The sequence below is a fragment of the Elgaria multicarinata genome, chromosome 6 (genome assembly GCF_023053635.1).
Source record: "Elgaria multicarinata webbii isolate HBS135686 ecotype San Diego chromosome 6, rElgMul1.1.pri, whole genome shotgun sequence".
Taxonomy (NCBI): Eukaryota; Metazoa; Chordata; class Lepidosauria; order Squamata; family Anguidae; genus Elgaria; species Elgaria multicarinata.
Genome location: NC_086176.1, coordinates 45,379,713 through 45,396,654, shown reverse-complemented (window position 1 = coordinate 45,396,654; position 16,942 = coordinate 45,379,713). Strand labels below are relative to the sequence as shown.

At 41.8% G+C, this 16,942-nt stretch overlaps 1 protein-coding gene across 2 annotated transcripts in view; it reads left to right on the top strand.

Moving 5' to 3' along the window:
• The window catches only part of TRPM3 (transient receptor potential cation channel subfamily M member 3), a 283,758-nt gene that overhangs the window by 187,878 nt on the left and 78,938 nt on the right, over positions 1–16,942 (top strand). For both annotated transcript variants that reach the window (XM_063129338.1, XM_063129339.1), the window contains exon 8: positions 12,868–12,991. In XM_063129338.1, coding sequence (XP_062985408.1) covers positions 12,868–12,991 — 124 coding nt within the window. The remainder of the gene's footprint in view (positions 1–12,867; positions 12,992–16,942) is intronic.

Below are 16,942 nucleotides of genomic sequence, written 5' to 3'. Positions count from 1 at the left end.
ACCAAGTTTTTTTTCCATCAACCAGGAGTACTTCTGACTCCAACGTAAGTACCATAAAATTGAATCAGCAGTGGGGGCAGAATAGAGCCTTCATTTCAACATTCTCCCAGGTCAGATAAATATATGGAGACTAAGTCTATGGCTGTTCGCTGTATGGAGCCTCCCTTGGATGTCTTTGAATATCAGATGCTGGAAACAACCAGTGGAAGAGTGATGATCATCTCCATGTAGGGATGGACGGGTTTTGTTTAATCCATTCCATTTGTATTTCACAAATTGCCAGGTGTCTTTATTTTCTTCATCCACTCATTGATAGAATCGGAATTTTTTTTTAGAGATGGACAAGAATTTTTTCCACTTGCAGTAATGCACATTAGCGGTAATTTGCATTTGAGCTAATGTGCATCTGCACTAATGTGCATTAATGCAAGTGCAAATTTGCCCAAATCCTTCATTATTATTATTAATAATAATAATTTAAAAAGGTCTGCAGAATCGGCATGACTTGGAAGAATCTGCATGGCTTGGAAAAAGGCTGGATTCATAGAAATCTGAACACACTGAATCCATTGCAGACTTCTCTGACATCCCTCCCTCTGTGCCTGCTTATGGATACCAAGAGGCATTTGGATAAGCACTACAAGAAACAGGACGTTGGACTAGATGAACCAAGGTTTGGTTCCAACAAGGCAGTTCTTAAGTCCCTCTGTTCTTATGGAAGGGCACTGCTTTATATCATTCTCCAGTACACTCTGGCATTGGATGCAAAATGTTAGGAAGCTAATTGCCCTTGTAATTGCTATCAGGGGAAAATGTCAAATTAAACACTCTTCGCACAATAACTGCTGTTTTGACCTGCAATTTGCTGATGCATCTGTCATGTGGGAGGAATGTGATACCACAACAAATTTATAAATATACCTGAAGAAAATAATCAGATCTTTTTTCCTTTGATATTTACAGTGGATTCTTTCCAGCATGGGTAAAATTTCATCTGATGCATTTAAAAATATAGAGAATATAGATTTCAGGCAATTAGTAACAAGCCTTTAAGGTTTACATTTAATAAGTATTTTTGTAAGAGCTCCTAAAAGATGTTAGCTGCCTTACTGTCAACATATCCATCAACAACCTATAATCTGTTTTCACAACCTATTATCTGTGTCAGTTTGAGTTGGAACCAAACTTCAAACTAACAAATAGCATTTGGACCAGAAATAGATATGTGTAACTGTGCTGGCAGAAGCAGACTTCCCTGCCCTCTCAATCATGGATAAGTAAAGTTCTTGTGGTTTATACATATAGCTTGCAATGGATTGCGCTATATGGATTGCTCTAAAATTTGGAATAGCATAAACAGATTGCAGTCTGCCCATCTTTCTCCTACATCACTTAACAATGTACACAAAGCATGCTTTACTATCATCACCATCGTCGAACACTTATAAAGCATATACAATTTGCTGTACAGATATTAAACGATAGACACAATCCCTGCCCAAAAGCTCACAAAAGGAAAAAAGCGACAAAAGGAAAAAGGAGTCGGGAGGGCAGAGGAAAGCAAGCATTGCAGCAGCTGTACCTTTACTGCCAACTGATGGGGCCAGGTTGATCTTCCCCTTGCCATGCTGTTCTTCCTGGGAGGCAGGAAGTGCAGACTCCTCTAGTGGCCCTTGATCTCCTGCCAGGGGCAAGGCCAGACCGTGTCTCCCTTCAGCTGTGCAGTCCATAGTAGCATGTCCTTGGAGCAGGGTGGCAGGGAAGGGCAAGTGAGCTCCCTGCAGCTGCTCCTTCTCTGCAAGGGATGCAGACTCCCAGTGGCCCTTGGGGGCAGAGGCCAGAGTTTGCTTTAGTATGTCTGATTTATCTTAAAATGAACTCAGGCTATTTCCCGTCTATTCCTAGTTACAATTATTTCTGCTATACTGAGTCACCAAGAAATTGTACTGGAAAATACCAGGTCTTGCCAGTGGGCTAGAAGCATCACAATGTACATTGAGTTTATTTCATAAAGGCAAAAAACTAAGTGACAGGTCACATCAACAAATTATGCAAATGACCTTCTTACAGGAAAGCTGCTCATCTCTCCCTCTAACCAGAATGATGATTTTATTTATAGGATTTCCCCAATTAGGCCAAGGGGAGGTGTGTGGAAGAAAATAAAATTTACCTGGCAGAAATTTACTGTAAAGAAGCTGTGCAAGACATATATTGCTTTGAAGAATCCTGCATAACATGTTTGAGGAATATGGTCTATCACTGGAATGAAATGCTGTCTGACTTCAACAAACACTTCAAAAACACTACACACACACACACACACACACACACCAGCCTTCCCCATGCTGGTTGGGAATGATGGGAGTTGCAATTCAACACATCTAGAGGGCACCAGGTTGGGGAAATTGTACTACAAGATATCTCTTACATAATTCCATGGCATGTAATGAATTGCTTCTTATTCTGAACTTCTCCACATGGTGGAAGTTCTGTGGCAGCTTTACAGGGGTCATTTTTCTTTATACGAAAGGACATTGGAGACTTGTCATTTTCTAAGACTTTTTTATAGATAGATTCAGCAGATAGGAAGAAGTCACATAGGCAGTGTTGCCTAGTCTTAAAGCACTATTAGTCCCTATATAACTCTGGCACTACTGTAGGCCCCCAAATTCCCCAACTCCCCAAACCTAAGCCATGCCTGGTACGTGTTTTTGCAGCACAGTATCCACATGATGTCACCCCTGTCCTGTGCTCATCTCACCTTTTCCTCTCCCTTTTCCGTCTTATTTTGGAGTGGGGAAATTCTGGTTTTTCCCCCTCAGTGCACAATAAAGCTGCTCCTCTGTCCCATGTATTGTTGTCCTTGCACTACATCGGACCATCCCATTTTTTGTTGGCTGTGTGTGTGTCAAAGGGTGGTCTTGCTGACATAAGAGGAGGATGGGGCAGTTCCCTGCTCAACTGTGAAGGGGGAGGGAGAAAGGGCGCCCAAACACCCTGCAGAGAAGGCAAGTGAGGAGCCCGCCGCCCATGCCCAGGACTCAGTCCCATTCAACTCTATGCTTCTTACTCCTGAGTAGGCATGTTTAGGTTTCCTGACCAGAACAATGTCAGCTTCCCCTTGCCATGCCAACATTGACCACAGTGTTCTCCAAAAACTACTTTTAATACTTTCTCTTTACTTGTATTGTTTAATATGATCCTAGAGGAAAGCACATTGTGTTGTTTTACTGTAATTGTGCAGTTCCAGGCTGCTGTACTATTGTATTTGTGCTAAAATAATATAATATATATAAATTAACTGCAGGGGGAAGGAGAACGTAGGGGGCGGGGTGGGAGATTTTGTTGGCACAGTAGCGATACAGGTGAAAAGATAAATGAGCTGAAACAGCACAACAACGCACAGACGTGAAAGTGCCCAGCACTAGACTCGCTAAGGAAATGGAGGGGGGGGAAGCGGACTCAAACCAGGGGGGTAGGGAGTAGCTGTGATGGAGCTCCAAAACTTTCTATATTCTTCTGCACATTCTAAGGCAGCATTTCCGGCAAGCAGGCATGATTCCTAACGTGGCTTTTTAGACAAAAGGCAGCTTCAGTGGTCCACTTTCCGCCATCTTGATGCCCCAAGTCTATGTCTACTGTTTTGAATCAGGTCTATTAGGGGAAATAGAGTTCATTTAAAATTGTTTTTAGCTTTTTATAGTGTTCTAATTTTATGTGTTAAAACAATTTCAGACTATTTCTATCACATATTTTTGTACGTTGATGTATTTTTTTAATGAATTGTTATAAACTGCCCAGAAAACTCCAGCTATGGGGCAGTTTAGAAATTAAATAAATTTACATAACATAAAAACAAGGCCTGTTTTTAACAACTATTTAACAACCGCCTCATTCAATGGCAGCTGGTCTCACACTCCATGCTGAGAGAGCTAGATCAGATCACAACATCTGCCATGCATCGTTGTTGGGTCATGAAACCACCAGTGTAGCGTGGCAAGATAGAGCAATGGCCCACTTGCCTTGGCAATGGGCCCACATGCCTTCTCTCCCCACCTGCCCAATAAGAGTGAGGATAATGAAAGAAATCCTTTGCCCGCAGAAAATTCATCACACATTTAGTGGTTATTTGTTTACTATCTGATACCTGCTTGGCTGGAATCATGTGGTAAAGAAGCCCTCTCACTTTGAGTAAACGTTGTTAAAGGAGGAGCAGATGGTGGGAATAATGCCTGAGCAGAGGTTTAAAAATGCCCAGATAACAGAAAGGGCTCATGAAACCTTTTTACTTCACAGAGCAATCCTATGCCTCTTGACAGCATCTGGGGAGGGGGGACACATGGAATTGTTTAGTTTCTGGAATCTGAGGTCGGAAAGAGGGCTCCAACATCGGAGTCCAGAAACCATGCTCACCTGCCCCCCCCCACACACACACACAGTGCAGTTCTGGCTACCTCCCCGTGCTCAGAAACAGAACATGGGGATAGGGGAAAGGGGGAAGAGATGGAGGATGCTACATTACACAGCTTCCTATGCTCACCCCAGCCTCCTTCCCTGCTGCTCATAGCTAGATGGGCAAAATCACCTGTCTAGTGAAAGTGCAGGGAGGCCCTTCCGTGCTCCAGCCACCCTGCATTGGTTACTTCGGAGGCTGCCAACTATCTCCATCGGATTGTGCCCTCAATGTGACAGTATCTTTGACTTTGATAGTGAAAACTGAACATCACAAAAACATAGTGCAGCCTTCTCCTACTCCCCCCCCCATTGTTTTTTTATTATGTGTGCACGTTTATCAAGTTAAAGGTTGCTCCATTGAAATGCAGAAAGGGAAGTTGCTCCCCATTAATTTTGAAAAATGATTAGTGAGAAGAGTGAGACCTCCTGTTCACACATAGAGATAGGGAGCTATAGTTCCACCACAGGGGAGGGGGGGAAGAGCTCAACATTTCAGCACTTTAAATCTACGGTTTTTAAACGTCCTGCCCTTAAGTCCCACCTCGGTTGTCTGCTGAGGAACAGCTGCATGATGCAGAAGGACGCTGGCCAGGCCTAATGTGTCTAGATATCCCCCCTGAAAACTGAGTTTGTGTCCTGGAATGACCCCAATACTCCCCTGTGGCTGTGTATTGCAACGGAAGATCAGTAATAGTGGTCGACAAGCTTTCTTTCAGGGAAACTCATCTGCTATTACTCATCTTTTCGTTGAAGGGTCCTTGCAAAGTTTAGGAAGAATCCCTTTGCTCCTAGAAACACAGTTTGAAAATGATAGTTTAAATTGTTTGTTGGCTACAAACCACTCTTGGCATTTGAAAGGCAGGTAAAATAAAATATTGATCAGTTTTAATTTGTAGCTGACAAGAGTAGTTATACTATGGCCAAATTATATGTGATGATTTCCAGGTGGCTTTTGTTTTTAAAGGGAGAGACAATCACCAGGGCTGTGCATTTTATTGCAGAATCAGTTCTAGGGGAGGAAGTGCTTAACCCTTTCCTTGCAGTCTGTTTTGGTGATTAGAATCTACCCCTTCCAAATGGCTTTCCTATTCCACAGCTGAGTCCTGTAACAAAGCTCTCAGTTTCCTGTAAGCAAACTGCAGAGTTTGCTTGAAGTTCTTTCTCTCCCTCTCTCTGCCCACCATCAATCGAGCATTTTATAACACGCTTGTTATGGGTTTTTTCTTTTGCGGGTCCTTTTGACGATGTTGTCAGGCCAGTCTCTGCAGAAAAGAATAAATGGACATAAATCTGACATCAGAAATAGCAATATTCAGAAACCAGTGGGAGAATACTTCAACCTCTTATGACATTTTCTTACTGAGTTTAAAGCAATCACTGCAGACCAACATAACCTCAAATGGAGGTTAGAGCAAGGGACTGCTGAGTTACAGTTTAAGAGGTTCAATTCTGTCACTAGAGGCTTGTATCGAGATAAACTGCTTTTTTAAATGATTGCACTACACGTGTTAATTAAACCTTACCTAGTGCTTGGACATTTGTGTTATCAGCAACAAGTGTTTTTTGAATGGCCGGTGTTAATGTGATCATCGCTGTCAGTACTTTCTGCATGTAGTTTCCCTCTGACATCACTCTTTACAATTCCCACCATGCTCCAACCAAGCTCTCTGTAGCACAGCATGCATCTTGTGAAGTAAACTGAAGTCTACAAAAGCTTCTGCCATAATCAATTTGTTAGCCTTTAAAGTTGTTGATTTTGCTTCAACAGGCTAACATGGCTCTCTTCTGGAAGACGAAATGCAACAGAGATAAATGTAAAGCCTTGTATTTAGGAACCCAAAAAAAAAAAAAACACCCAGTGGCACAAATACAGGATGGAAGGAGTCCAGGCTTGGCAACAGTACATGTGAAAAGGACCTAGTTGTCTTAGTGGAGCTGAACACGAGCCAGCAGGGCGATGCGGCTGCTTAAAAAGCTAATGCAATCTTAGGCTGCATTAACGGAAGCATAGCATCCAGAATGCAGGAAGTAATAGTTCTGTTCTATTTTGCATTAGTCAGGCCGCATTTGGTGTACTGTGTTCATTTCTGGGTGCCAAATTTTAAGAAGGACATTAACAAACTGGAGGATATCCAGAGAAGAGGAGCCAGGACAGTGGGGGTGGGTCTAGAAACAAAGTTTTAGAAGGAGCAGGTGAAAGAGCTGGTGATTGTTTAGCCTGGAGAAGAGATGATTAAGGAGAGGGGAAATTTTAGGTTGTCATTTGCTGAAGATATTTAAAGAGAGGCTGGGTGGCCATCTGTCAGGGGTGCTGTAGCTGCATTCTGCATTGTAGAGCCGGCATTGAACAAGGGGTTGGACTAGAATATCTCCAAGGTCCCTGCAAATGGGAAAGGAGCTGTGGGTGGGCAGGAGAATTCAGTTGCCAACATGGCTGGCAGTTTTCAGCATCACATTACTTTGCTTCATAGATTTCTATTCTGGCTCCTCTTACAAGAGTCTGTAATTTTGTTACTTTCAAAATATTTTAAATCAAATATGATGCACCGGCTATGTGAGAGGAGTTTAATTATATTGGAAGTGGGGATATCTAGGAGAAGGTGTTTTAAAGAAAAAACAATAATATTCTAGCTAAGACTAGGCACGGATTATGGCAGAATGCAAATAGTTTTCTCAAAAACCTAGCAGATTCTATTCTGTATTTGATTACATTGGCTTCTCTTATAAAAAGGGATTCATTTAAGAACATGACAAAATTCATTATGAGCTTTTAGATGAGAAAACAACTACCACAGTATGACAGCTTTCACACTTGAAGGGATACATTTTTCTGAATGCTAAATCCAACAGCAGAACATAATGCATTGTGAATAGTAATGCTGTGTTGAGGTATATGAATGAATAGATTCAGTGTCTAGTTATCCCATTGTTAGGGAACCTGGGAAGAGGAATGGATATTTCATGATTTTTTTTTTTGGTTTGATGCCAAGCTTCTATGAACCAATGCCACCATCAGAGAGTGAGATCAAAGCAATTCATTGAAAGAAGGATATTCTCACAGTCAAATGCCGAATAAGTGCTGGATCCCACCACTCTGAATGCTTTCCCTTCAAAATTATTCAGTGCCCCCACTGCACTTCACATACCATAGAACAGCTGATGTAATCTAAATTTTGTGACTTGAAAATGTGGTCTTCACCATTGGACATTATTTGATCAAATTGGAAACAAAAATTTAAGACAGAAGCAGCTGAAATAGAAATAGTTCAGTTCAAATAGCAATTTGCCCCACGCTCCAAATGTGTGATACTGTGTTTTTTTATTATTTTTAAATGCTATTTTATTGTGTTTTGTTTTTATTACTTTTAATGGTTTTTATATTTTTATTGTTGTGAGATGCCTTGTGAGGGCTTCTGCCCTGAAAGGCAGAGAAGAAATGTTTTAAATGAAGAAATAAATAGCTTGTCAATGGAAGCCATTTTTCAGGTACCCCTGCCTCCAGTGGTCTGATGGGTAGCAAGCCAGTGTGGTGTAGTGGCTAAAGTGTTGGACTGGGAGTCAGAGGTCTGGGTTCTAGTCCCCACTCGGCCATGGAAACCCACTGGGTGACTTTGGGCCAGTCACAGACTCTCAGCCCAATCTACCTCACAGGGTTGTTGTTGTGAGGATAACATGGAGAAGAGAAGATGCAGGGAACCTTATGAGGAGGTGCAGGGAACGCTGATCAAATTTGCAGATGACACAAAATTGGGTGGGATAGCTAATACCCTGGAAGACAGAAACAAACTTCAAAGTGATCTTGATAGGCTGGAGTGCTGGCTGAAAACAACAGAATGAAATTTAATAGGGATAAATGCCAAGTTCTACATTTAGGAAATAGAAACCAAATGCACAGTTACAAGATGGGGGATACCTGGCTCAGCAATACTACAAACGAGAAGGATCTTGGAATTGTTGTAGATCGCAAGCTGAATTGTTGTAGATCGCAAGCTGAAACAGTGTGAGATGGCTGCAAGAAAGGCAAATGCTATTTTGGGCTGCATTAATAGAAGTATAGCTTCCAAATCATGTGAGGTACTGGTTCCTCTCTATTCGGCCCTGGTTAGGCCTCATCTAGAGTATTGCATCCAGTTCTGGGCTCCACAATTCAAGAAGGACACAGACAAGCTGGAGCGTGTTCAGAGGAGGGCAACCAGGATGATCAGGGGTCTGGAAACAAAGCCCTATGAAGAGAGACTGAAAGAACTGGGCTTGTTTAGCCTGGAGAAGAGAAGATTGAGGGGAGACATGATAGCACTCTTCAAATACTTAAAAGGTTGTCACACAGAGGAGGGCCAGGATCTCTTCTCAATCTGAGGGACTCTGCCCCTCAGCAATCGAAACAGGTAACCTTTTTCCCGCCTTTACCCTACTTTTTAAAAAATTCTAGCACACGAACCGCACCACGCAGAGAGCTGAGAGTAGGCTCAAAATGACCCCCATCCACGACTCTCTAAGCACAAGAATTTTCAGAAAGATAGCTTCAAAAACAACACAGTTATCCCCCTTTCTTTTCCGCAATGCAATCCTATGGGCGAAATGTTTCAAAATGGCGATCGGATCGGTCCGCGAAAAGAGAAGCGCTCTGCGTATGGCCGCTTCTCTTCGCCGTGCTTCTACGGGTCCCCGGTCCGCTTCTACTCCGCCTCTGGGCAAGGCGGAGCAGGCCAATTCGCTCCTGCTTCTACGCTTCTAATCGGAGCGGAGCACATGCCTAATTTCTAGTTCTCTCCTAAAATCTTAATATAAATGGGGTGGGAGAGGGTGGATTGCTTCAAGGAAGGAAACATTCCTTGACTTAACCTGAGCCTAAGTTTCTCAGAGCTTTAAAGATCAAAAATAGCACTTTGGATCATGTTTAACACAGACGTGTTATTTTCCCAACACATGCTTCCATAATGTGTTGGAGCTGTCTTCAAAGGTTGTCCCATGTACTGTGTGTTAAAGTAGTCTAGACTGGAGGTTACCAAGTCATTTGTGATAGAGGCTAGGTTATCTTTCTCTAGGGATGTCCACAACTGTTTAATTGCTTTAAGCTGGGAAAAGGTTCTTTTAGCCACAGCTACTACTGCAGAATCCAGGAGCAATACTGAATCCAGCTGATTCTTCAGGGAGCTTATGGCCCCATGAAGAACAAGGGAACCACTAACTCTCAGATCCTATTAACATTTCCACCCTATTGAGCTTTATGTTATTCCCCCTCATAAATCCATCATTGTCCTTGGGCATCCATGGAGAACTTCAACTCTCTTACCTGATTCCATTGAAAACAAGAATTAGCATTGTGTGTCATCTGCTGATGCCCTACCTCCAAATTGCCAGGTGGTTGATGCCTTTCCCCCAAATTACAGACTGCAATATATGATTTACTCTACACAGTAGTCCTGGAGTTTATTGCCAGGGGTGGAAGGGGATGGGGAATGTATGGGCTGGGGGAGAAAAATACATATTAGACAACATGAGAATTTTTGTAATCTTTTATGGATTAATATTTGAAGACAGTCTTATTGACTTATGGGTCCAGATGGCTGGTTTTCCTCATTGAACAATGGTTTTCCAATCTTTAAGAGTGAAATCCACATAGAACTGAGCTCAAAGAAGAGCAGCATGATGGTCTCCAATGTCACATTGCCCCTATTCAGAAGACACATTAAACTATAGCTTTAACCATGGAACTTAAGGCTTTTTGGCTTAAGCACCATGTTTAAAGCCATGGTTTAAGGTGTCTTCCGAACAGGGCCATTCTTGTTTCAGTATGTGAGATGCTTGCATCCTGTCAGAAGTGTGATGTCAGAGCCATGTAGGGCACCTTATTCCACTGGTAGGGAGGTCTTCTCATGGTAGGAGCACTGTCAAACTAGGCTGCCTGAAGAAATTCAGTACAAGGTGGATTTCTGTGCCATTGCACACACAAAAAAGGGGGGGTAGCTTTTCAAAAGTATGACATCAGTAATAATTGCACTATTTCAGATTAATTTGTGCTTTGATTTAATTAAATGTTTAGATAGGAAATACAGTAATTAAATTGACATTAAAAGCATCAGGATACCTTACAATGAAGATAATAATAATTGAAAGTTCCAGAATATATCCTGCTTACCTGCAAGTAGAAATAGGTACTCAGCAGCACTTGTAGGCATCCTAAAATCTCCATGTAAACCAAGCTTGTCAATTGCAGACAAAATACATTAAGAAAATCCCAGGAGTCAGCATGCTTCGAAGCGTTTCTGCCAAGTGATAACCTGGAAATTGAAACCATGTCTCATAAAACAATCGCTCATTTTTCAAGCATAGTGCTTTTAGGCCTGAGGAAATGCATTTTTATTCTCTGAAGAGACCAACTTGCAGTGGTTTGATACATTCTTAACTGCCAGGCGAGACCATGTGTATGCCATAATTCTGCAAGTATATGTATGTGTGTATTAATTAATTAATTAATACATTTTTATACTGCCCAATAGGCAAGGCTCTCTGGGTGGTTCACAATTAAAACCATAAAATACAATGGATCAAAACATAATATAAAGCTTTAGAAGTTTAAAAATACCATGTAAAACTAAAACCCAGTAGCATTTACAGCCCAGGGAAAGCCTGTGTGCATTATTTATTTATTTATTAATTTATTTTAGAATGTGTATTATTTACTTTTGGTGGAGAGGAGAGTGCAGAATATAGTACTGGAGCTACCTCCACATCTACTTTTTTTAAAAAAAAAAACACGGGGGTGACGATATGGAAAGGAGGACAGGGCTCCTGTATCTTTAACAATTGTGTACCAAAGGAAATTCCAGCAGGTGTCATTTGTATGCATGCCGCACCTGGTGAAATTCCCTCCTCATCACAACAGTTAAAGCTGCAGGAGCTATGCTAGAGTGACCAGATTCAAAAGAGGGCAGGGCTCCTGCAGCTTTAACTGTTGTGATAAAGAGGGATTTTCATCAAGTGCTGCATGCATACAAATGACACCTGCTGAAATTCCCTTTTCCATAAAACTGTTAAAGATACAGGAGCCCTGTTCTTCTTTCCATGTGGTCATCATATTTAAACTGCCCATTTCTAGTCCTTATGCTTACGAAAGGATGTGGACAGTATCTGATGAAATCTGAGGGCTTATGGAACATGATTTCCAATTATCATGAGTTGTAGTTTCAGTGGGGGTGGCTATACAACGTGGCTTTGTAGCCGATTCCCTCAAAACTCCACAGCATTGCTGCTGCAAAGCAGAAACAATAAATATAGACAGCAGGAGGGATTGTGGGCTAGCCAGCCAGAAAACTGCAGCCCTGGTGGCCAGGGCCAGCGCTGCCATAGAGGCAGCTCAGGCGGCGGCCTAGAGCGCCAAGCAAAGGAGGGTGTCGAAAGGCGCACCCAGAAGCCGCTCTCCTAGAGCGGCTTCCAGGTGCACTGTTCTGAAGCCGCTGCCCCGCCCCCAACCCCAGCATCCTGACTTCGAAGCCAGCGCCCGGCCGGAAGCCACTCCTAGCTTTAAAGCCAGGACACTGAGGTTGGGGGGCAGGGTGGCAGCTTCAGAAGGGCGCACCTGGAAGCCACTTCTGGGCATGCCATTCCAAAGCCGCCGCCCTGCCCCCCAACCCCAGCATCCTGGCTTCGAAGCCAGGAGTGGCTTCCGGCTCAGCGCTGGCTTCGAAGCCAGGACGCTGGGACGGGGGGCAGCTTTGGAACTGCACGTCCAGCTGGAAGCCGCTCACCTGCCTAGGGTGCAAAATAGTCTGGCACCGGCCCTGCTGGTGGCCATTCGGCTCATGAAGCCCACCCCCTGGCCCATGCCTAGCGTTCCTATGCTTAGCCAGGATGGGCAGGAAACAAAATTCGGCTTGGGTCTGCCTCCAGCAATGCCCACTGGGCTTAACCCGAACTGAGGCAACCACCATCAGACTGGAGAAACAATGTGGTGACCTCAGAGCAACAGCAACAAAATCACAGTAAAACCACACTGAAAAAATACAGTTTCGGGGTAAAAGCCCAACGTAGCTGCGAGTTGGCAGCTGCGCCATATAAACAATGCAGTGCCTCTGCGCAGCCACTATGGGGTTAATAGAGCGTATAGACACCCCCTTGCTCATCTCTTCACCCCTCTCCATTATTAGCAGCAGCAGTTATGTGATATAATATACATTGCAGAGTAAATGATGCAAGATATGAGAATCATTTACTCCATTTAATCCAAGATATGAGAATCATTTACTCCACAGATCTCAGTATTTTTTGAGTGCAGAATTTGGGTTTCTTAATTTCAGATATTTGCATATATCTTTTTTAAAAAACAAATAACTAACGATGCAGAGCACTGCTTATTGGTTAACATTTCAACACCTGGTTTATGTAACCTTTTTTCTGCTTTTTGAATTTCAGACTTATCAATGAATCTCTGCGGGACCAATTGCTTGTTACTATCCAGAAGACCTTCACCTATACTCGGACCCAAGCCCAGCACCTGTTCATAATCCTCATGGAATGCATGAAGAAGAAGGAACTGGTATGCAAGCACGTTCACTAGGCATGAAACTAAGGAAGCCAGTAACATATTGGTCTGGTGCATGAGTAATGTTTTGATCTCAGTTTGGAGATCAGCAACCTGCAAGTTCACATACTCCCTACTCCCTCTCCCTTCCATGGCTTGCTTAAACCATAGTTTAGTTTTAGATCTTCATTCTATAACATCTATGGCTAAAGCTAACCATGATTTGAAACCAAGGTTTGATGTGGATTTGCAAACCATGGGTTCGGGCTTCCCTAGTTAGCCATAATCCTAGTTACTGCCAATGCAGATGTAATGCTAAACTATGGAACAAGCCATTGAACAAAGAGGGAATTCATGCACAAAAGCAGGAAAGGGAAGTTGGAAATGTTAACATCTGTACTCAACCATGATTATGGCTAACATTTTCCAAGTAGTTTAAGAATGTCTATTTGCACAAGGCAGCTGTGACAATCTTTCTGCCTCTATTCACCTTCCAGTGTCTATTATTCTTTTTACATGTGCTAATAGAAACTCTTCATATTGAAACGAAACAGCCCATTCCTCAATATACGCAGAATGGAATCCCCAATGAAGCATGTGAATTCAAATTACTGGAACACATTCAAGGCTAGAACACAGTTGTTGTCACGCCACTTATTCTGGAGTAGTCAGATAATAAATTAACTCCAGAAGTAACATTATTAGATTGCTTTTTGTTCAAGCTAAAATATAAGTACCCTCCTAACCCAGTTTAAATTAATAATACAAGAGAATCTTGGAATAGAAATGTGTTTTGGTGGGTCTTCTTTAGCAACCGTCCTTTCTTTATCTGTCCAGCTGTTTCTGTTGATACTTAGGGACTTATATTCCATCAAGCCAGAACTGAATACTTGATAATAGCTGATTTAAGTAAAATAGAAGCTGTTGTGCAAGAACGAATAAAAATAGGAACTGTGTAACAATTGATATTTATAGAATTAATTTCTTCCTTTGGCGTTAACTGTAGAATGTCAATAACTCAACCAAGGAGTTTCCCTGGAGTTTAAATTATGGGTTGTATATATACTTTAAATTATTCATAGAGTATCATAAATGCAACCATCATATAATATTGCCTTAGGTTTCTCTGGAAGTATTTAGATGCTGAGTCCTAAGTGTACACTTTCTGAAAACAGCGGCATTATATCTTGTCAGTGTATTGACCACTGCTGCTCCTACTGCTTCTTAATAATTATTCAATGCCAGAAATGTAATAGGAGCTACATGGAATACAAGAAAATACATAATCCCTGCAAGAACCCATCTAAAAGGCATGATAGCATCTGAGTCACCAAAGCCACCATTAGCTAGTCAACCACAGTAACCTTCTACAATATTGATGTCAAATCAAGATGATTAGATGCTTAATTTCTTTTTATCTAATCCTTGGGAAAGGTCTTCCATTTCAAAATTAATTGGTCAGGGCTCATAAAATAGCACATAAGTGCTGATGCTGTACCCAGAGAGAAAAACCCTACTATTGGTACAGCTATGAATGGCAAAATATAATTAAGGGTGTGTTGATGTCAGTGGAGAAGGCTCCATTAATGTCAAGAAACTCTGGGCAAATCTATTGCTGAATGTCTAGAAGAACCACAATGAGTTTTGGTAAATGATAAAGCAATGCTATTAAACAAAGGCTATAGCTAGAATTGAAAACCCAAAGGATAAAATCTTCACAAGTCACTCACTTGCCATTCAGGCAACCATACATAAGCATGACTGTGGCTCGGCCTTAGGTAAGTGGCCAGGTGCTCTTTTTTTCTGGAGGGCTGCTGCCTTCATTGGATTTCAGAGCACCATTCTGTTAAATCACTTATGGTCATGTAAGGACAAGAATGTAGATGGCAAATACAGGGCAACTAATGTTGGGAGAAAGAGGAATCTTGAATCCCAGGAGCTCACATCCATATTAAGGAAACACAGGAAAACATTTAATTAGGCTCTCCCTAGCTAAAGGGAAACAAGAAAATCCCATCTCCATTTAACATTCATGATAGAAGAAGCTTCCCCCCTTTTGCTTTTAGCTTTTTATTTACTCTCTTTGCCAAGAACAGAAAGAAATAGTTGTGCATATTACAACCTCATGATCACATAGATTTGTGCAATCTGGTTGCAAAATCACATTGTAGAGTGAAAACATAATCAGAACTTCTAGCTGTTCTTTCAGGTATGCGTCACCACTAGCAGGAATACATATAAAAAGTGGCAAGAGGCCATCAATGTACATTGCAGTTCTGACCGTTTTATATGGATCGTCTTTTCTAAGTCTGTTGACTCAAAAATTTCCCAAACTCAGGACCAAACTAGACATGATGCTAGTGTGTTGGACTCCCATGTTGCAGAAATTCAGATACTTTAGAAAAAATGCAATTCAAACCCCAAAGCAAATTTTACTCAAGGCTCCAAAATTTAAAATTGAGCTTGTCCCCTCATTTCTTATATATAGGTATAATGGCAGAAGTGTCAAACACAAGTTAAAAATGGAAAAGGTCCTGGAACCTTTACTGCAGGTCACATACTTCGCCCTTGCATATGAACTCAGAGATCAGGTATTATAGGAGGAAGAGTACCCAACCCTTCACTCCATTATCATGAGGAGAAAAAACGAGGCTCAGCTGTAGATCATGCTTGAGCATATTTTATAATATTTGTTGTTATAGCCAGTGTTGTTATACCCGCATTGCTGAGGGGAAAGGGGGCTGAGAGAAACCCCCAACAAAGTTGCAATTTTAATTGCAAAAAAAAAAAAAAGCCAACATGAAAAGAGTTGGCTTTTTTTCCCCACCCCCACCCCCATTCCCCACCCCCATCCCACAACTGCATTTCTCTTTTTAAAAATTTATGTTTGAACAACAGGGTAATTAAACAGTGCATAAAAATTATATATTTAAAGTTATTAAATTGTCTTCAAACACCATTGTTTTGCTTTCTGCCTGTGGCTGTTTTGGATTCCCTGACCCGCCACAAATCCACTAATCCATTGCACATAGAAGCTTTGTCCTCAAAAATGATAAGTTTTTGTCCCTAATGAAACATAAAATGAACATTTCATTTCGATTCCAATCTGGGTGAATCTAGCATTTATAAGTCTATAAATGAATCTTATATTGTATTTATAACTTTATTTATTTATTTATTTATTACAGTGTTATACCGCCAATAGCCGAAGCTATGCATTTAGTATTTATATGACTATAAGGCCTGGTCTAGACCAGAAGTGTTTGGGAGGGGAAATTGTGTATGTATTCAGGAAGCTTTAGGACTTGTAGTTAGATAGACAAAGTGGTCTACCCCCCCATAAGTGACATGCTGTCTTAAGAACTACAAGTCTCAGAGTTCCTGTTGGCATATCTTGTCTATAGGTGGGAGTAGCCAACAGGAGATGGCACTTGGTTGGCAGCAGGAGGGAGGGACAGACACCTTAATAATCAGGAATATTAAGATCCCAGACAAAAGGAAGCCAACACTGCTGTAGGTTTTACAGGCTCCAGAGCAAGTGTGAGCAAATGAGTTAAGCCTCTAGTCTCCGGAGTTCCTTAAAGACAAGCCCTTGGATCCCAGGGACAGGAATGTATTATTGAGACATGTACTATTAATATATATATCAATGTGTGTTGCCATGTTGGGTTATAAATTCAAATCAGGTAGCCATAAAAGGAGGATGACCATATGAAAAGGAGGACAGGGCATCTGTACCTTTAACAGTTGTATAGAAAGGGGGATTTCAGCAGGTGTCACTTGTATCCTGCCCTCCTGATCAGATACAAAAGAGGTCAGGGCTCCTGCAGCTTTAACTGTTGTGATGAAGAGGGAATTTCACCAGGTGCTGCATGCATACCAATGACACCTGCTGAAATTCCCTTTTCTTCACAACTGTTAAAGTTGCAGGAGCCCTGTCCTCCTTTCCATATGGTCACCTTACAT